At 45.1% G+C, this 21,494-nt stretch overlaps 1 protein-coding gene across 1 annotated transcript in view; it reads right to left on the bottom strand.

Annotated features, from left to right (window-relative positions):
• LOC125948704 (protein apterous-like) overlaps nucleotides 1-8,965 on the bottom strand; it is a 51,593-nt gene extending 42,628 nt beyond the window's left edge. Inside the window, exon 1 of the mRNA XM_049675016.1 lies at nucleotides 8,022-8,965. Coding sequence (XP_049530973.1) covers nucleotides 8,022-8,060 — 39 coding nt within the window. The 5' untranslated portion in view covers nucleotides 8,061-8,965. The remainder of the gene's footprint in view (nucleotides 1-8,021) is intronic.
• Between the last annotated feature and the right edge of the window lie 12,529 nt (nucleotides 8,966-21,494).

Below are 21,494 nucleotides of genomic sequence, written 5' to 3'. Positions count from 1 at the left end.
ATTTCTGACACTCTATGTTGATGAAATATACTTTTCAATATGGAATAGGTTATTCGATTCAACTGTGATTGGGAAATGTGACACCTATGTAAAAATGATGGTTTTGTATTCAACATTAAAATATTGTTTAAGTATTTTATTTGAATCAGCAGTTACTGAACTATGTATATCTTTAGCTTGTGTGAAGTTACTGGAAATCTTGCGCCTTAAAACATTCAAATAATCCTCCTTTCTCACAATTTCAACAGTGCATTTCAATTATTCCATTTCAGACCCATCTATTGAGTTACACTCGATAGCTTTATCGCCACAAATAACTTTGTTTTTTGCCTAAATCATTTCAAAAGTAAATATTTTCAATATTTCTCCATCATCATTATGTACCAAATGATGATGGCCTCAAATTTTCATTTTCTAAGCATTCGAGCATAAGTTTTGGACTGAGCTATGAGGGAATGTATTACGATATCGGTGCATAAAATATAGCCTTATCTCTTTATGTAACGTTGTACTTTCAGTTTTCATTTCGTGAAATGTATGATGCTATCGACACCAACACATATAATATTGAATGATTTCTTACAAAAACCACAACAGAACTCCGGGGTATCAAAAAGTAAGAATGAAAAATGACTTGGACGCATTATTTTGTTTGAAATGGCAGCCAGGACCAACCATAGATTGACGGAATTCGATTTCTGGTCCGCCAGAATATACTCTTGGCCAGAAATAACCCACAGATACACCAAGAAATGAACCTCGTAATCGCTGAGACCAGTGAAGAAGTTATGAAATTTCCACATTCCAAACGGACATTTCCAAAAACCATCACGCAACCCTGCCCTGACTTGATACCATTATCAATACTTCAAGATTTATGCCACCGCCCAGAACCCCAGAACGAACAAAGTTTTTTTCCTTGGAACTACGTCGATTTAGTATGTTAATCTGTGAACTCGAAGACCACCGCAACAAAAAGTAGATTAAGCCACTAGCGGAGCAACAACACTATCTCCGAAAACCGAAGAGTCATAATGTGCATTGCTATGCAGAGGACCATAACCTCTAGAGAGAGTGGCGCGCGTGTGTGCTGCTATCGCACACGAGGGTCTCATGATAGCGCATCTTCGCATCCTTCGTCCTCGTGTGCGTGTGTCTGAAGAATGATCATAAGCCTGACCGCCTGATCAGCTGTCGCTCTGGACGCCCATGGGGTGTTATATCAACAATCGATTACACGAGCCAATGTGTGTTTATGATCCCGGACACGTTGCCTAATGAGAATGGTGCGCATGGCGGCGGTTGCGGCGCAACGAGCGCAGCATTCCATGCAAAATCATAATTAAAATCGTTCGTCCATCGCCGCGCGGTGACATCATGTAAAGTAAAAGTCTTGACCTGCGGCAACGAGCCATTGCTTTTGCCATTTGATTGCCGGACACGATCGACCGACCAATCCCCATGTTCTTATCATTCGGCGGCACCATTCAAACGGCCACTGGATGGCGTAAAGGCGCGTTCCATCCGGACTGATGATAAGCCTGGCCGAGATACCTCCCTGCTCTGCCTGATTTATGTCCCTTTTGATAGCGCTAAACCATCGCGACCGAGGCCAACACAACACATGGGCGGCATGTTCTAAGCAATTCTAGTAACTATTTTATGTGCTTTGGTGTTATGTTTGAACAAACATTCCGCGCCGCAGTTCCTGATCGGTTTCTAGTGTGCATCGTCCAGCGATTGATCGTCCAGGAACGTCATCAATCAAGGTCCTAGCTATTGTCCTGCTTTCTTGGCTTCATTCGCTAATCATTAACAAGAAAGGTTTGACATACAATTTTCATTTTCCACTTTCCAGTAAACCGAATGAAATGCCAAATGACAAACACAAATTAGTGTCAGAACATCAGAACCTTCTACCAAAACTCAATCGTGAAAAAAACTGGAACCTTAATTGCCATACCTTCATCGTATCCGGACGTCGGCTTCACCTCTAATCAAACGCCATCCAATGTGTCAACCTTCCACGCAACCGGAATATCTCTTCCTGCCCGAAATCCATCCACTGATGCGACGCAAAACATCTGTTCCAGGGATGATTCCACCTTACGGGCATGAAAAATGGTCCAACCAGTCGGTTTCATTTCGGTTGCTATTTGTAGTAGTGCCTGGTACAAGAGAGACGAACACCCCTCGGACCCTCTATCCGACAATCACGGCTTCCAGTGCAATCGTACCGGAAGCCGGTATTCCCCTTCCCGCGGAGTGTAGCGGAAGAATAATGACCCCGCGAGCACACACCCTGCCCTGGCCTGAGGATTCCATATTTATATAAATAATTAAATGACACTTCACAAATATTTGTCTAACTGTCTGCTGTGCTTTCCTTCGCACCGTTGCATCGCACTGTCATGCTCGCTCGGTTGGGACGACTCCCGCGCATTAGCCGTTTCGCCTCATTTCACAGACACACCACCACCGAATGTGCAAAACCCGGTTCTTGCCGAGGTTCAAATCAAATAAGGGGTGTCCGTAGGTGATTATTCACTCCCTTCCTGTCTTCCTTTTTTTACTTGCGGAGTGGCGCAATGGAGCAACTGCTGCAGGTGGTTCACTCCAGCGACTTGAGGATCGCGCGATATTCGCTGGATACATTGCCTGATCAGTACTCCAGACTGCCAGTCACTCAGTATTAATACCATCTATCTATCTATAGATACCGACTTGAAATCAGTTTTCCATTAGGTCAATATTAGAATACTACTGTTACATGTTGAGCGTATTTGGCTAGTAAGGCAACTAATTCCTTGGTTCCAATCGTATATTTGATCAGACGGTTATATCATGTCTAGAAGGTCTCCAATCCAAAGAATTCAAGAACATCCATAATGTACCTCAAAGCAGTAACGTGGGCCCACTCTTATTCTCTCTTTACACTAATAACTTGGTTTCGGTCATATGCAAATACGTCTGCTTGAGAGATAAGTGCTGTAAAGGAACATACTATGGGACTAATAAGACCATCTTATATCAGTATGCACTGTTAAACTCTCCTATTCATCTTTGTACTAAACTAAACTTAGTAAACTAAACTTTTCTGTGCATTATAGACAAACCATTAACCAGGCGCTAAGGATGTAATGTTTAGCTATAAAATGACAAGGCATTTTGTAATCTGGCGTGTATTAAAGTTCTCTATGCCTTGTTTGTCAGATCTGTTTTGGAAGCTAACTGCTTTCTACTTTGCCCTAACTGTATATTGTAGAACAACAAAGTTTAAACCATTCAACGTAAATTTATCCGCACTGTATCCTTTCATCTTGACTGCAAAACTCGATTATTATAAGGGGGAGATAGGCAACGCAGAGCTATTAACTCACATTAAAGATCTCCAAGACCGCGATTAGAAATTGCGGGTTTGCAAATTCACAACCAAGAAGACACCATACTACATAACTTTATACGTAGCTTTAAGAACAACCATAGTTTTTATTCGATTTCAATATGTCAAGCTTTAAAAATAATGTTCCGATGTCCGCTCCTAGTACTTATAACACCAAACATTTTGACGAAATAACTCATCGATGATTAATGTAAGAACACATAAATTCATTAATTCGACTTCTATTCTATAGTTCGAGTGCATTATGAATGGCTGCCATCAAATGGACCCCAAAAAAACATAAACACTCGATCATTGAAACTCCAGAACCGGTGACAGTGGCGCCCAAACCAACCATCGGAATTGCTGCTCCATCTTCACGAGCGACGAGAAAATATTGTAATAAATCTTGGCATGGACTTATAAATCACAATTCACATTTCTCGTTACTGTCATACACACACGTCGGTGGTATCATGGGCATGTAGCCGGCAATGTATGACAGACTTTAAATGGTCTCCGACCCATTCCAATGCTTATCGATGTGCCGACGACGACGACGACGACAACGATCGTTCCCTTATGTTGCCTTGGTAGTGCCTAGTACCAGCGACAACGACGACGACGCCGACAACGGCGGCGGTGATCTCTTCTTTGAATTTGTTCGCATTCCCAACGCATCTGGAAAGCCTGGCGCCGACTAGCAATGGGGGAACGAGATCGGCGCGGACAAAAACATGTCGCAGTCCGAGCATGAAGCTGACGTTCGTCGTGCACATTGATAGGGATGCGTTCGGGATCGTCGTCCACCAACTGTCATGCACAACAATGGATCGGATCGTTGATGGAGGTTGATGTTTGGATGGTGTTACTAGCACGATACTACCATGGAGTTGATCACTAATTTGAACATCGCGAACTCTGGATAGCCGATAGATAGCGTTTCGTTTCTTTTCCGTTTCGTTAAGACCCTGGCGATAACGTCTCGCAACTGAGGCAGATCACGATCGCAGTCCGAGTATGGTTCATTCCCAGGGTTTCGCTTATGCAATGCAATGTCCCAGCATTGGCCAGCCATCTGGCACTGGCTCGAAACGTCGAAACAACGATTAAGGATCTGAGCAATTTCATTTCTCATAGCACAGAAGGTGAGAGCCCTGATTTAAGGGTCTTCTAGCCGTGTCGCTTCCTTCGTGTTGACCACCGACCACTGTCCTACTTCCAAACCAGTCGTCGGCAAAGAAGCACCGACCGACAGCAGCACCACGGACTAGCTGGCTGGCTGGCTGGCTGGCCGGCTGCTCACATTTCACATTTGGTCACAACCACCGCCATCGTGCGGTCCAAATCGCAAACGATCGATCAATCAAACGCCACCATCACGATCAGTCACGACGTGCAATCGGCTGCCAATTGTGGCCAGCCAGGAAGAGAGGAGGTAGAGAAGTAGGAGAAAGGGGTGCGGAGAGGACACATTGCATTCGCACCGAATGCATCTCGCAGTCGCTGTCCATTTGTGTCCCCCCAAATGGTTAGCGGGTTCAGGACAAGGGCGGTGCAGCAAAAGGGCTGCTGTCCTTCCAAAGGTCCGCAATGCACTGCGAGCGCTGAAGGAGAAGGTGGAAGGAGGTCCCCTCATCATCGCGTATCATCGTTTATGGTGTTTTTTTCCCTCCAAGTGCACACACACACAACACGCGGGTGCGAAACTTCGATGTCGATCGCACACAAGCTGCAAATGTGCACATTTGTTGTTGCAACTTCCATTTTTTTATGTTGTTTGATCGTCACCCCGCATCCTTTCTCCCATTTCTCTGTTTGCACTTTGCTTCGACCTCACTAGGCCACTGGGGAAAAAAGGGAATTGGTGGGAAAAATGGTGATCGTCGAGCAACGGAGCGATCACTTAAGCAATTCACGAACGAAAGCCAAAGTCGTCAAAGTCACCGCCACTTGCGCAATCACCGAGCTTCTGCAGCGATCGATCGGTTACGATCCTCACAGGCTACTATCACCAAGATACATCATCTAAGTATGCTGCGTTGCGTCGCATCGCTGCAATCGGCGGTTGGGAGTCGTGAAAAGCGGGCGACGACAAATGGGATTAACCTGAGAGCGACGTGAACGTGATTCCGACAGCACCACGACATGATGGCGGAACCACAAATAAACAAACAAACGACGCATCCAAGAACCACCTCAGCACCACCTACCCCTACCCGCATCCCCTTCCATCCGTCTATGCTATGCACATTTTCATCTGCGCGCCATTTCTCCAAACGATGCGGAGAAGACGACGATCGCGACGATCGCGACGATCGCGACGATCGCGACGATCGCGACGATCTCGTGGTGTGTGCCACGCGCCGTCTACGTTATCCATCGAGCATTTTCCTGGGAAAACCCACGTCGTCATTCATGCGCTTGCGATGTGCGGTTCTTGATAGCTGCGGCAACGACGATGCTTTGGACTAATCTCGTGAAAAGCCATCAGATTTCAATGATCCGTACCGCGGCCATTTCCATGCTCGTGACTTTTCGTGAAGACCGGTGCCACCCTGTGGCGGATTTTCCACCGATAATTAGCGTTGCGTCCGTTTTGTGCTAGAACTTCGCCATCGAAACGACGAGTACGAGTGTCACAAGAACTGGGTGACACGCTTTTCCCTTTTGGCCTTTACCCCTAGGGCCGTAAGGAACGAAAACTGTAGCCAGATGCTCCGATTGCGTCGCCGTCTCCGGAGCAGCAGTTAATTGTTGACGGATGTGAAAAGTATTGCAATTGTTCGACGTCGAATTTGCTGCCAATTCGTTCGGAAGCTGATCAGGATAACCTGCGATGGCCTGATGCCCTCGAGGGCGCACAACAAACTGCGTTGCGCGGCACGCACTCGGCCGCCTGCCTTGGCGGTCTGAACTCCTTGAACTCTACGCAAGAAGCTGGAGCTGGAGCGTATTTTGTTGATCAACACAACAACGTCTCCCCGCGGGTTAATGAGACACGAAATTAAATTGGAAGCTTCGGAAATCGATTGATTGTGACGAGTGTTGTTTGTATAGCTTCCTCCTCCCCTGTTTACCGCACGTGCTGGGTGGTCAGTAATGACGCGTATGCGCCACGCGAAATCAATAATCCTTCTTCTGCGGAAAGGACCGCTATCAGTGCCCGGGGGTCATCTCGAGTCAGGCTCCAAGAGGAGTCTCTAGGGGGATAGAAAGAGAGGAAGGGCGCAACGAATCTTTGATCATTTGATTAAGAGTGCGTGCTCCCGGTGTACCCGTGTCTATTCTTAGACCACAATGTGGCCGCACGGAAGCAAACGGCGAAAACCCCTTCTGGAGGAACTCCTGAGGGCGATACTGACGGTGTAAGGTCAAAGGTTGACGGGCAGTTTTCGACACAACATCACATCGTCGTTGTCGTCGTCGTTCGTCGTCATGTGTCATGTTATCAAATATGGTTACTTGGCCGCATCCGCATGCCACACAAAACACTAATTAGCGTAAGACCGGAGCCAAAAGGTGCCGGAATGCTGACTTCACACCCCGCGTCGACGTCATCGACACCCCTATGACCCTCTTACACGATGTTCTTCGAGTGATTTGTTCCAAAAAGAAGGCAAAACGGATTGGTTGCTGTGCTCTTTGAGTTACATCCCGCACCTCATTTTCGTTCGCACCACCAACGTGCACTACTGCGCGCGATAACCTTTTCGCAAAAGCGCGCGCCCCAAATGTTGGCCTTGGGATTTGGACTTTACGGCAGTTACGGATAAGGACCTCACACTTGTGCCTTGGCCTAGGTCCGATTGCCTAGGTCGGAAACAATACCACGTTGGTTGCTTTGACACGGCAAATCAGAAGCAAAACACGCGCTCGAAGCGTTTGATAGGCGTAATCTAGAAGGCGTTTGTTCCGTTTTATTTTTTGTTTTGTTGTTGAGTTCTTGGACCACAGACCGGCCTCTACGCGAGATGTGACCGAAAAACGAACTCCACGAATCCGCGGGAAACATATTCCGCTTCAACACCACCGCCCTGAGCCCGACTGATAAGCCAGAGACACGGACGGACGGACGGACGGGAGAATCGATTAGAAAGTCCTCCCTTGTGCCGTCCACGACAGGAACCGTTGTTTTGGTGACTAGAAACACCCGTGCATACTAGATGCATCCGCGACGGTTTTTTGTGCGTAGTCTGTGGTATGCTCGGTTACCGATTAGCGGCATAACAACGAACAAAGTGACCGCAACGCCGTCGATTGCCATCGAGACTTTGGGTTTTTGCCAAAGTAGACAACAGTCCGAATCCGAACGTCTTTTTTCATCGTTTTTTGCGATGCGCCCAGTCGAGTAAAGACATTGCGGCATTACAAAATTATCAACGACAAATAACAAATGGTTTTTTGGGCACGGTCCGGCTGGCATAATTTTTTATTACTTTCTGGCTCGTGGCCGGCATCGTTTTTGTTGTTCCCTTTTTGCTTTGGACTCCAGGCGGTCAAATGGTGGTGTCTGGGAGGGAAAGCACCAGACGAGGGTTATCAGCAGCAAAGGGACCTTGGTGTTTGGTCTAGTCTGGGAATCGCAATCTATGACGATTTATTACTTTTTATTACCGACGGCCCCGGGGGTACTTACCCAATGCATTACAGGGCGCTCGTCCGTGCAGACGCCCATGTGATGAGAGATCGTCGTGGCTGGCGGGTTGATGCTGTTGACCGGTATTACGACACCGAGCGGGGTCCTCACAACACCGGGTACCCCGTGTTCCGCCGTATGTAACGTCACCGTAGCCACCTTGTTGCGCGTATTCACAAAACCCACCCCTACCGGAACAGGAACGAGGGTGGTGGTGGTGGTGGTGGCAGAAGCAGCAGCACCGGCAATGGACGATGCTTGCTGCTCACGTCCACCCAGAGCACCGGGATAATCCGGTTCAAACGCACCGCCGCGAACCACCACTACTTCCGTTGGACGCTGATAATCACTCGTCGCTACCCAACCGTCAGGAGCACGATTTCGTGACCAGTACGTCGACGACGACGACGACGACGATGGCGACGTGACCGATCCACCTCCCTGAGCCACCTTGAGCACCGTATTTAAGGATTTTTCACCGTTTTCTTCCTATCTATTCTTCGTTTACTTCTTCTGCTACTTTTTCGAACGCTTTTACACAACTTGGACGATTCACTTCGATCGGACCAGACGAAATGCAGAGGAATGTTGCTTAAGCTGCACGAGGATACGAGATCAGACGCAATCCATTCTCGGTTACAGGAGGAGATCGTCAGATCACACCACGGATTTTACCACCAAAACAGCCTCCTCTGATCAATCACTTTTCCACACCATTTTACCACACCTCGAACGAGCCGGAACGTGGGTCCGAATGGGGCAGTAGGTTTTCCGGTTGATTTTGTTGAATTTCCTTCCGGATCCGCGTCAGTTTGTCACGAAATCTGGACCTGACCGTAGAAACCCTGTCCTATCTGCTCACGAAACCGAAAAATCACAACAACACTAAGCCACCAGGAGCGTAAACTCTGTTTTCCTTCACTTTTACGACCGAATCCGGGAAAATCGAGATCCGTTCCGGCGAGAATGCAAGGACGAACGCGCGGGCGCATGCGTTCCGATTGCCGCACCGAGAGGGAATGAACCGAATTTGAGCCGGGAATGAACCAAACCGGGTGAATTCAACATGGCGATTAGCCACGCCCTCTTTCTTCGCGCTCTCGTTCACTCTTCAGTGGCAGAGCAGGAGCAAACATTCCTTTACCTTTCTCTTGAAAGAAAGTGCTGCAATCCGCTTTTATGGAAAATTTTGGAATAAACTAGCTAGCAGGACAGCAGTCTGGCTAGTATAGTAGCAGAGCGCTTACCTCTTGTCACCGTTTAGTCTACGAGAACTCATGAGTAAACGCAGCAACATTCCCAAAATATAGCCACAGTATGGCCAACGTATGGACACAACAGGGGAACGATATTCTCCCTCTGTTTAGCGGAACTGACCGGAACTTTGTCACATGAAAAGTTGTTGTTAGTGGACATCTAATCCCGGAGAACTATAGATGGTGACCATTGTTGATTCGGAGAACAAATATTCCAGATCAGGATCCCTTGAGCACTCTGAGCGTTCGATTAACGCAACTGTAGATCAGGTACTTTAAAACATGATATAGGGGGTCATAAAGATCATTGATCTTCGGTTGGAATCGGCTGCATGCATGGGTGATCTCAAGTTTTTACCAGGTTGAATAGCCTGTGTATCACTGTGCTAAGAATATAAAATCTGGCACTATATGTTGCAAGGATCGATCCTAAATTCAAACGACGGTCAAGGAAAGACCTTGTGCCCAACAAGTGTAAACAACAGTTACTATCTGCATCTTGTAATTCTTACTTACTTATTTATCAGCCGCTACAATCGACAAGCAATCGAAGCAGACGACGACTGCCACAGAAGTTTCCTGACATCAGTGACATCAGATATCAGACCTCAGACCTTTCACACCCTCTCTGGCCATCTGGAAGGCCTAAGACGGGCTGGGTCGTCGTCTGTCATTCTCATGACATACCCAGCCCAGCGTCATTGAGATAATCATACAATGCTTACAACTCCGCGCTGTATTGAATTCCGCGGATTCTCTATTGTCCCTCGTCAAATACGTGGCCAAATATCCTTCCGAGAACGCGTATAAGAGGACTTCGTCCATTCTTGACAGTGGACATCCAAATCTCAGAGACGTCAGTAGTGGTACATATGTATTCGTATCTCGTGATTTCTCGTGGTTTTGTCTGGAGTTGTCGTCTTTAATAAGCACTTGATAACTCTTGATCACGGCCAAACCAATACTTGTCAAGGCTTTTTCGTCTTTGTCCTGGTCGCTTGGAAGTCTTCTAATATTTATTCCGCTTCGTTGCCTTCAAATAAAAGTTTTTAGATTTTTTCGGATTTTTCTACAATGAGGTAAATATCGTATTTGATAAAAAGGACTTAAAGTAAAGCCAGTAAATTTGATTTAAAATGCATCTTTATTCATATAATTTCAGATGGGTACAGTTCGCCCCGGAATTTTACAATTCCCGAATCATCATTCTGCTGAAGCTCAGTCCTGTATAGTCGCTAAAGTTCAGCCAAAACATTGATTTTCCTGACATTGATACCACACTTTTTTTGTATGGTCCGTTCAAACTTGCACTGGTGCAATTTTCGTACCACCAGGGGCCTCTCAACCATTGAAGACACCATTTTGAAACAGACACATATCGATCTTTCGTCGAGAACTTCATTCTCCGGTTTCGCGATATTGCATCACCTGCAGTACCGCTGTACGTTCCTAGGGTTTGAAGACTGTACTGCTTACTTTCGCTGTCTATTTTAAACTGATTATACCGGGCATACCCATAATTGCCCTCGGAGTCTTTTATCTCGAACATTATTTCTTGTGCACGGGCTGTTGTTATTTGGTACACTTTCTCCAGGCCGAGCCAGAACTCCTTTGTCAAGTTGCCAAAGCCCTCGCGGTATTCGACCCAATCACGATCAAAATCTACTGAGCCGTCGAACCGATGTTGTACAACAATCCAACCCCCACCAAACTTCTCTTGTTCACAAAACACTTGAAACGGCGCACTATCGTTATTCACGCGGATGAGATACACTCCGGAAACGTTGTACGGAACATCCTTGCACGAGGTAAAGGACGGTTGTTCGGGCTTCGGTGTTGTTGGGGTTTTTGGAGTTGTTGGTGTTGTTGGTGTTTTTGGAGTTGTTGTTGTTGGTGTTGTTGGTGTTGTTGGTTTTGTTGGTGTTGTTGGTGTTGTTGGTGTTGTTGGTGTGCTTTGGTTTTGTTTCGGCATGGCGTTTAACAGTTTTTCATATGATTGAAAGTAGCTGATGCATGCTGCCTGTTGTTCTAACATCAGCAACGTTTGATTTTGTAGAACACTGAAATCGGCGGTAGTCTTTTCTTGCGATGCCTTGATACTCGCCATTTGTTGCTGGAGTTCGTACTGTCCGGTTTGAAGCTCCAACAATTTACGATCGATGTTGTTCAACTTTGTCAGTAATAGCTCCATTCCGTATCCAAGGAAACCGTTCTGCGGCAATCTTCGCAGTACTGCGTCAGCGTTATTAGGGCTATCGTTAGCTGCTCTTGCACATAAAATTGCACAAATCAACAAAAAACAGACACTGAGTTTCATCTTGTAACAATGAGACCAAGTAAACTGGACGACCAAACTGAAGTATGCATCCGAGCTGTTTGGAAGCAGATGTTGTACTCAGACTTTGACTGCACAGAAGCTGCTCGTTATGGGAATGAAAGTTTCGGGAACAATCTTGGTGGTGATTGTGGTTTCCGTTGCTTTAATCACATTTAACTACGTACACATGTATGCAAAACCCTTGTGATAAGCTGAAGCCGAACTGCTGGAAGCTGCTGGATGACCTTCTGTTGAATGGTAAGAGGCAGTAGATCATTGCGTCTATAGTCACTATTCTAATAGAACTGTTGGCAAATTTGTGATAACATTTCGCAGCACACATAACAAGGAATGATGAAATAGCAAAGAACAAAGAATGATATGAAATTATAAGTGACTACATCTGTACCCATTTCTGCACAGTCTGCCTAATGCTATGCTTATAGCTAAATCTGATTGATGTAGATGCTCTACATTTCCAGAGAATGCCCATCGGAACAGGGCAACAATCTGTATGTAGATCTTTACAAAAGTGCAAAAAAAATATATTATTTGGATTGAAACCTGGTAACGTCTTGAAAGCCCAGGTCTTGAATTAGACCATCAAAAACTACGATGACCTGGAGTGCTAAGCAACAACAACGGACTCACCTTAACTGCGAGGCTTCGCGTTTGGTCACGCTGAATCGCATGCTTATGAGCAAATCGTTATCACATCCGTCCAGCTAGACCGCGGTAATGCGCCCCCTTCTCGAGCCTCTCGCTTGAACATAAGCATCGAATGGCGCTTCGGTTGCATCTTTGACGTTAAACTCAGAAAGAAGCGGATGGAGGCCACCAGACTGGCAACCATTATCGGAAACCATTGACATTCACAGGTGCGATCACGTCTAGTCGATATATTCCAATTTGTACTAAAATAGTACTAAATTGTTCTAATGTTAGAAATGGTTATTTTTACGTATACGTATATTTTTACGTTAGTCAATTATGTAATTTCATCGTCATGTTATTAATGATTTGGTTTTAAAGGATAATATTTTCTCTAGTGATTGCTCTATTGAAACAATTCTATAACTTGGGCCATAAAAACGGACATTTTTTGATATTTTTGTAGTAAAACCATCGATTAGGACGCATTTTTATAGAAAATAGAATCATGCCATCTATCACCGTGAGGCTCTCCAAAAAACATGCAATTTTGAGGAGTCCATTGAACCTTCGTTCTCGATAGTCTACGATATTTAAGGTTGGCCTATTATTGACTTGATAGTGAATACAGACAGGTACTTGGTCTATTGGATAGCAGCATTAACTGGATTGCACTGTTTAGAAGCGAATCTGCAAGGTGTTGAGTGGTTTGATTTGCTCTTTTGTTATGTTCTTTGGAGAGCTTTGAAAAATGGCTTAATCAGATCATTTGCATGATGTTCTGATTATTGCACGACCAGGTGCTTCATAGTAATTATATACAATGCGCTGAGTCATTTGTCATCTGGTCGTAAGTGTTGCAGCCGACCATGAGCGAGATGCCAAGACCTCAATGAATTGTAGGAAAGTTGCAAGACAACCTCAATCGATAATGTACGAATCTGCTGCTGGCACCAACAACTCATACCGATTTGTAGCTCACTAACAAACTCGCTCCTTTAATATCTTAGCTGCTTGCAACTAGATTGCGTGACTTATGTCTGAGATAAACGAGATAGGACGTTGCATATCATGCTCTTAAAATAGCGCCATCCGAGTTAAAGTAGTGGCGTGGTGCGTAGCGGAAATGTCACAAGGAAAAGGTCTATCAGCGGCCATGATTTGCAAGGTGCGGCATGGCCTGAGGGAACTATATTTCAAAATAGATACCCTTGCCCCTACCGCTACAATGAATGTAGGGGATGAGAGAAGCGAGTGTCAGGTGGATAATTTAAATTGTTAGACCTGAAATTGACTTCATTGTAGCAATGTGCTGCCGTCGTGTGAAATACCGGTCTAAGGTTTACCCTCGTGCAGTGATCGTATGGCCAACGTTGGGAACAAATGGTCCACTAAGTCACTAACCGACATTAAATCGACCATTTGTTGCTTTAAATTAATTTGTCAAACGAATTGACGGCTGTTCTTTGGTTAACCGACCAGAACCGTACACTAGAACCGAACACTATTTTAACTCTCTGGCCGTCCACTTCGTTGGCGTTCGTTCCGTGCCGAGCAACTTGTCTTATCATATTTTATTTCAAAATTCTATGCGTTCTGCTTGATCGAATGTTCTACCAGACGGAAGCAGGGTCTCAATTCGTTCTACGGTATCATCTGACGCATAAATTAAACTAGATTTTGTCCTGTCACTGTCCATTGACGTACAACAGCTCTCCGCTTCGATGGATGATGATCGAACGGCTGTCGTTACATCTTTAGTACATGGTGCTTTAGAGTTTGACGAGACCAACCTTGGGCGATGATCATGTAAGGAGTTTACATGGAAAAGGGCTTGAGGGCATAGCTGCCGTTGCCCTCTGCTCTGCTACTCTTCCATCAGATTCTTGCTCATACTCCCCTGCGGCCGTTGACCGTTGTCGATGAGGTTGGTGGATTTTGATGGTCATCGATGAACAATTTACCCGGGGACAGTAGCTAATATTTCTTCGGTCGTCATCGTCGGTGAGCTGTTTCGTTCCCGGGATCACCTCCTTTTGTATGTTGCTTCCGAATCCTCTGCGGCGATGTGATCGTAAAAGGGACGATAGTACTTAGGAGGATGATGGACCCTTCCGTTGGACCTTTCGGACCGTGGCCAGTAAATTCGGTGGCAACTTCTCAGCGTCTTTGGTCCATGCTCGGCATGTGAGTGACTTTAGTGCTGGATCGGGAGAGAACGGATCGTTAAAGCTGCAAAAATGCCGTGCATGTGCAACGAACATCGTAAAACTAAACCTTCAGCAAGCGCTCGAAGGTTAGTAACGGGTGAAATGGTAATGGAAAGCCATTAAATTGGCAGACTCCGAAGCAGTATTCGCCTCTGGGTAAGCGAGGCGGCAACGAGTGCAATGAGTGACGGGAGGAGCACAGAGAGAATTTAATGGAAAAACGGAAGAGTACCCGCGGGGGAGATGGTTTCAAGTTCATGCAATCGTGCGTGCTTCCGTGCGAAACGTCGCGCAGCGATCGGTACGAAGGTTCTTGAAGAGGAAATGAAGATGTCAAATACATGCTTCTGTGTGCAAAACGTGCTTTAAGGTCATGGACAGATGGACGGACGTTTATGTCATAGTTTTATCGTGAGTGCTTTAGGCGCGTATCATTGGCATCGTAGTCACTTTCTTAGGGGACAAAGCAATTGTTTTCTAAACATACTGAGCTGAGCTTGAAGAGAGTTGTATTTAAAGTAACATATTTGATTTTTTTTGCTTGTCGTTGTTCAAATGAAGCTCATCGGTGATAGGAAGTCAAGCTCATGGGTGATAGAAAAGATAATCTCATTGATTTCAAAACAGATCTCCAGACAACAAGTCTCGTTTTGTGGTATTCTCACTTGTATAAATTCAAGTAAAAGCTGATTACGATATGATTGTGCTGCTGTTTGAGCATTTGTTTTAAAATCGAATCAAGTTTGTATAATCTCTAAAATTTGGAAGAGGAAGTAGGAAGAGGAAGTTAATCTAAAGTTTTGATGCGGTAGTTTTGAGGCAACTGAAGATTAAAAACCACATTAGTTCATTTATAATCTTAATAATCGCTTAAATCGCGGTTTATTGATTGTAAAAGTTAAAAAAAAAAACATGAAAGATATTTTCTATATTTTATTATTTATTTTATTTTCATAATTCTAGAGTTCAAAAAACGTGGGAGAGAGAGTAAAACAATAAGTTTCATTGTAAGTAGATTAAAAAATTCTAAATCAACAACATAAAATAAATATTTTTAAATTCTAAAATGCAATCATATAATCTGCTCTCGATGGGTATCTTCTTTCCAAATGGAAACCAGTGCACCGGATTAGCTGCACTCGTCTTGCCTATCGTATTTCCTAATCGCTGGTCCGAAGACACGTCCGGCACCCGCAGTTGGAACACTCGCAAATGGAAATGCTGAACTCCGGCCACCGACTCAGTAGCGGATCAGCACGCGCGACTGTACGTCATCACGGAGTGCATGTGCGTGATGTTTGACGGACTGACTGGCTGGCTGAATTACTGACTGATTGACTGACTGACTGGTTTACCTTAGGAAATCTTCTCCGACAGCACGTCACATCACTGCACGTCAACGCACCGCCAGTCGGTGCACATCTTTAAACCGTCTCCCGTAATGCGCCCTTTCAACTCCTTTGGGCCACATGCTAGTGAGGGGTGACTGGGAGCTGCCATCTCCGTGGCGAGATTTTGACATTTTCATGGAATTTCGGTCGGAAAATTCACTAATGAGTAGTTGGCACGAGGCCAACGCCACGGATTCGGGTTGGTTGTCGTCATCGTCGGTCCCCAGTCCCGGAATGGTAGCGCATCTCGAAGCGAAAGAGATCGCGCGGTCGCGACGACAAGAAGACTAATCTGAGACAAGGATCATCCTCGGCAGCGTGACGGTGGCACGCACAAACACACACCATAGTGGACGCTTCCGGCCAAGAGACCGGCCGTGAGATCGAGATGTCCAATGGCCTCGCCACGGATGAGTCTATTATTCGCTGGTAGCAATGTGTAAACTTTTAATGGTCCTTGCCGCGTTGGACTAGCCTCGGAGTCTTCGGTTCTGAGTCCGGCCGGTCACACCCCAGGTCGTTCTTAATTTTTCATTTTAATGTTTCATCTCGGATGCGCTCGTGCGCGATCGTTCGCTCGTTCATCGGTCTCCGTCGTCGTCGTCGCCGTCTGCTAATGGAGCTAATCGGGAATCCTTTGAGGCAAAAAGCAATAGCAGAAGCAGCAAGATGCTAGAGAGAGCGGAAAGGGCTTGAAGAACGCGAGCAGCGTGTAAGTAAAGGGACAATTTCATCGCGAAGATATTTAATTCGCAATTAAACCGCGCCCCGTCTGTGCGAACGACGATCGTGAGGTGGAAAGGGTTTGGTGGGGTTGCAGGAGGTTTGGCGTCACACGTGGAGGTTGGGAGGACGTCCCTCCTTTTTCGGCGGTGGAGGATCTGAGGACGAGGCCATAGATGCATAAATTGTCTACTGTTTTGATGCTTTGACAACTACACGGCCGACTGATGAAGATGAATTGCTCGATCTGCCAACGCGTGCGTCCTACGTCGATGGTCTGGGCGCGATCCCTTCTCGGCTCCACTCCATTTGCCAGACGTGTCGGAGCATGAGCATCCGCCAGTCGCTTCTACAGTCGTCGGCTCCTTCGATTTTGATCCTCAAAAGAAAACAAACCACAAACTTCCTGGCAGATGAGGATGATGAGCAACCATTGACACGGGCACATCTCCGGTCTTGAGGAAGCACTTGCTATAACTCGGACTAGACCCAGAGGTCTAGAGGAGCACACCACGTGGTATATGATTTTGCATTTCGATATTTACACCTCTCGTATCCTATTTTTGGAAGTGTGTAGCTCTAAGTGTGAAGATCACTTAGATATCGTCAAGACCTCTCTTCTTGTATAGATGCAAAGTAGTTGAATTCAACACCTCTTTTGTTGATCAATTCTGATTGTTATCTGATTAGCAATTGTTGATCAGAGCTTCGAATGACATGGTTGCCATCACTAGAGGCCTGAATTTCATTTTTGTATGGAAGTAGCTCATAATGATTCCTTTCCAGCTCTATCTAAACCATTTGGATAGCTGTGGTTTGTTTTATCTACTTTATCACGATTTGACGACAATCGTCGCGTGTTTTTCGTACTGAGTCACTTTCTATCTCAGTCCAATTCCAAAAGTAGAATTTCCTTTCGTATGTTCATGGTTTTCCAGAAGGCAGTTCGATCCATCATGTTTTTTTTTTTATTTTTTGATGTTTCTTTCCGCTAATGGTACTGAACTGTATTATGGTTCATCTTTAGATTGGTGGACCACTACCAAAATGCAGATCAATGTAGATCAGTTTTGAGTACATCATACATATCGTATCAAATTAAAATCTATTTCATATAAGCACAAAAACGATAGTTTATTATCTATTCTTCACCCCTTGTCCCGATCACCCCTTCGATCTGTTGACCCAAAATCGCATAGTGTGAGCCCTATAAAATAATAATTACCACCGTTTATTGGTTTAGATTATTATAAGCTGGACAATAGGTCATAAATTACATGCCTCCTGAGATCCTAAAATGTTGGATCATTTTAAGCCGGATTCTTCTTTTCGTACTGGATTGACTCAATATTCTTGAGTTGCAAGCGCATTGGTTTCTATTCGCGATCAGTAATCATTTACACATATCAATCTGAATGGTTTCTTAATGATAGTTTTATCGTTGATCATTTGTTTCAAAGACGGCCCTGTCTCTAGGTAGTATATCCTTTACATAAAAAAGACTGACCAAAGACTGATCAAAAGACTGACCGAAATCAAGGAAACCAACATTGGAGCTCGGGTAGGCTCGAGGTACTCTACCAAGCGCCCTGATCTACTTATGGATTCAGTCCCTAAGCCCTAGCGCCATCGTTTGGTAAATGTACAAAGCGATCAAGGCTCTACGTCAGTTTAAAAAACAATTAATGTCTAAATCCCCGAGGCAGGAAGTTTAACGCACCCGGACGGAGTGGATGGCCGTTTATGCTGATTTCATTTTTTTGCATTCATCTCCTCACTGGTCGTCTGTTTTTGGGACAAGCACCTCTATCCTCCACTTCAAGGAAGGTCCCCAAAGAAACTGGCATGTCGTTCGTTCACAAACGGTGGCCTGCTCTTCCTTGCGTTCCATTTGCCGGCATCAACATCACGCACTAAGAAACGAAGCCACAAACCCGCTTGCCGATCCTCGCCATGCTCAATCCGCGGTTGTCCTCGGGAGTATGCTTTAATATTTATTACCGATCGTAAAACAGGTGGATAGTTTTTCAAACCGCCACGACTTTTACGAGCCTTGCTGGACTTTCAGGCCAGCGTGTGTGTGTGCTGTGCTTGGAATGGTGGACGCCGTGGCCTTCCACTTCCAGTGGTTCTTGTTTCGTTTCGTGAGCCGTTTTGTTTGCTCTTCATCAGCTCCTTCAGCGAGCTCATCACTTTTTTCTCTTCGTTTTGCGCTCCGAAGATGTTCCTTCGAAGGCTTCTTCACTGGCAGTGGTTGACATTTTTCGAGGCAGCTTCTGCGTCGCCTTACGTCCAATCCTCGTGCTGCCTGCCATCGTGCCGAACAACAAGCCTTAAAGATGAGTTCTCTTCACTCTTCGGTTGTCGGTTGTCCGCATGTTGTCGGCAGGATGATGACTGACCGACGATCAGTTTTCCTATTCCCAATGGCGAGGCGCAACCGGACAGCCAGTCGCGTTTGGTGGGAATGTTTGACAAAAGCCCCGAAATAACCCACTCCATACATACCGCCTAACCTGTCCAGTTGAACCATTTGGACTTGGGGACCGGTTGGAGCGGGATCCGTGAGAAAAATCGGAAAATGGAAGCCAAAACGCGTCAACCGAGGTCCCGTTTTCGGTTCCCGTGGTTTGTTTTTGGCGGAACGAGACCGATGATGGGCGATAGCTCATCGTGGAGAAGGGAATTAATCGCGTAATGTCTTGATATTTGTCTTCCAAGTCGTTCGCCGGGTCCCATCATTTTTCGGTTAGCTCTACGGATTGTCGGAGTAGAGATACGATGGTCTCTGAAGAGACTTCGGAAGAGTTTAATGCTTTTTCAATGACCAACCGAACGACCGACCGAATGTGAACTGGTATGGAAATGAGATCAGGCATCACATCACATGCGATGGCGGTCGATGGGTTTTATCAAAAGTGTTTTATTGCGACGTCTTGTACGACAAGCGATTAAGGGAATTTAAAGAGTCGTAAATCAAAATCAAAGTGTCTAGCCCAACCGGTCAGTTCGGTCCTAAGGGGAAGGGTTTTGCAGAGTACTTCATGCGGTTTTATGGCCAGTAGGTCGTTTGGATGAGTTGGTTTATATAGAAAGTGAATTGGTTTAATTTCCTGTTGTTCGACGTGGGGACGATCATTCCACCGTTCTTGCATCAGCAAAATGCACATTGTCCGATAACGAACAGTTTTAAATGCGTAATTTTTGTTAGTAGCGTGCAAATGTGTTATACTAGATCTGGATTTATAAGATAAGGGAATTGGTCTTTTAACTATAGAATTATATAATATTTAATATATAGGCCAGAAATGGTTTACACTGCTCGATGTATTACTTCCAAATTAGTATTGTGAATTCCTTTCTAGCTAAGGAATAATCTGCGATGAATCTTTCTATATCCTTATTAATTTTACCCTATTTTTTTTACTGTGCTTTACAAATAACTGATAATATCGTACTGAAGGTTTCCACCTTTAGAATATAGTATTAATCGTAATTAAGAGTAAGTTAAATTACTCTACCATTTCTATGTTGGTATCCTAGTTTCAGAGAACGACATAGCACCGTTCAAATGGATTTAATGGAATGCAAAACTGGTTGGTCGTTGGTCGCTTCTACCTAAATGTTCAACCTAACGAATTGTAAATGTTGACAGCTCATCCAGGATCTTGTATTGAAATACGAGCTAAAAACAATATAAAGTTTGTCAAGATGCTGCTTTTTTAACATATAGTATATGAGAACGGACGAGCCGTATGTTTATCAATAGATTTTTACTTCAATACAATACATTTAGAGCTGGCTGATCTATTTTCTGTTTGTTCCACTTTGATTTTCCATTTACAGGTGTCACTGTTGGATCTCTAATAGTTATACATTATCGGGGTGGTTTAATTCCTATAGTTAATTGCGTAATATCTAATCAATAACTCAATACTGTTAACAGAATATTGGAATACCTGTCATACGAGTTTGCTTTGTGGGAATGATAAACTCTTTTGCATTTGCCCCTTTGTTATGAAGCACATCTATGGTACGAAAAACAACATTCCAAGATGATCATCAAACGAGTTTACTTGCAAACACATCGCAGATAGTAAGCCTACTCTCGGTAAACACACTCCTATCCAAAAACTAAGATTGCCAGTACTACGCCTCCTTCCAGCAACCCTCGTCCCCTTCCTTAGGGTCGTAAACCACAATGCGGGAAATGTCTTGTTTGCTATTTTCCCACCAAACGGTGGTTACGATTTATGCAGATTAACCTTTGGCTGATTGGGCTGTCCGAGTGATTCGTGTAAGCTATCCTATCATTTCGTGGCTATCATAAGCGGATCCGAACACAACCGTTTCACCTTTCCCGATCCCATCACTCCACGAGGCAGACGAAAACTATATTTTGTTCTTTTTATCAATTTCACCGAACGAACGACGGGAGGGTGAGAAAGGATGTGTGATAGTTTCTCTCCCTCCATAGAGCCCAAAGGTTTACGGCAGCCGACCGATGAGAACGGGGATCGAACTCAACATCTCGGCCATAACAACGGTCACCAGCGGGACCGGAACGTGTATGTGGCCACGTGCCCTTCACATTATCCGCCGCACCAGCACGGAGAGCGAAGTTCCGATTGTTTGTGCAACAATTAAGAGCATCATCAAAAGCCATTTAGCGAACCTCTTCCGATTCGTGGCTTCCGATGTGAGATTGGAATGGTATGGGTCCGAGGGATGGTTGGGGAGGGGTGAGGGGTTCTGGAATAAAAACAACATCCGCGGAAGAAAAGAATAGAAAAAAGGAAAAACACAATGAACTGTACGAGCATATGCACCTTTCCCACTAGACCGTAACCGGGTGATCCGTGTGTTCCGAGAGGCCCTAGTGATGATGTCGACGACATGACGCGATGCAGCCCCTTTTCCCGTAG

The sequence above is a fragment of the Anopheles darlingi genome, chromosome 2 (genome assembly GCF_943734745.1).
Source record: "Anopheles darlingi chromosome 2, idAnoDarlMG_H_01, whole genome shotgun sequence".
In the NCBI taxonomy this organism is placed as follows: Eukaryota; Metazoa; Arthropoda; class Insecta; order Diptera; family Culicidae; genus Anopheles; species Anopheles darlingi.
Note: the sequence above shows the minus strand (reverse complement) of the source record. Positions and strands in the feature narration are given on the sequence as shown.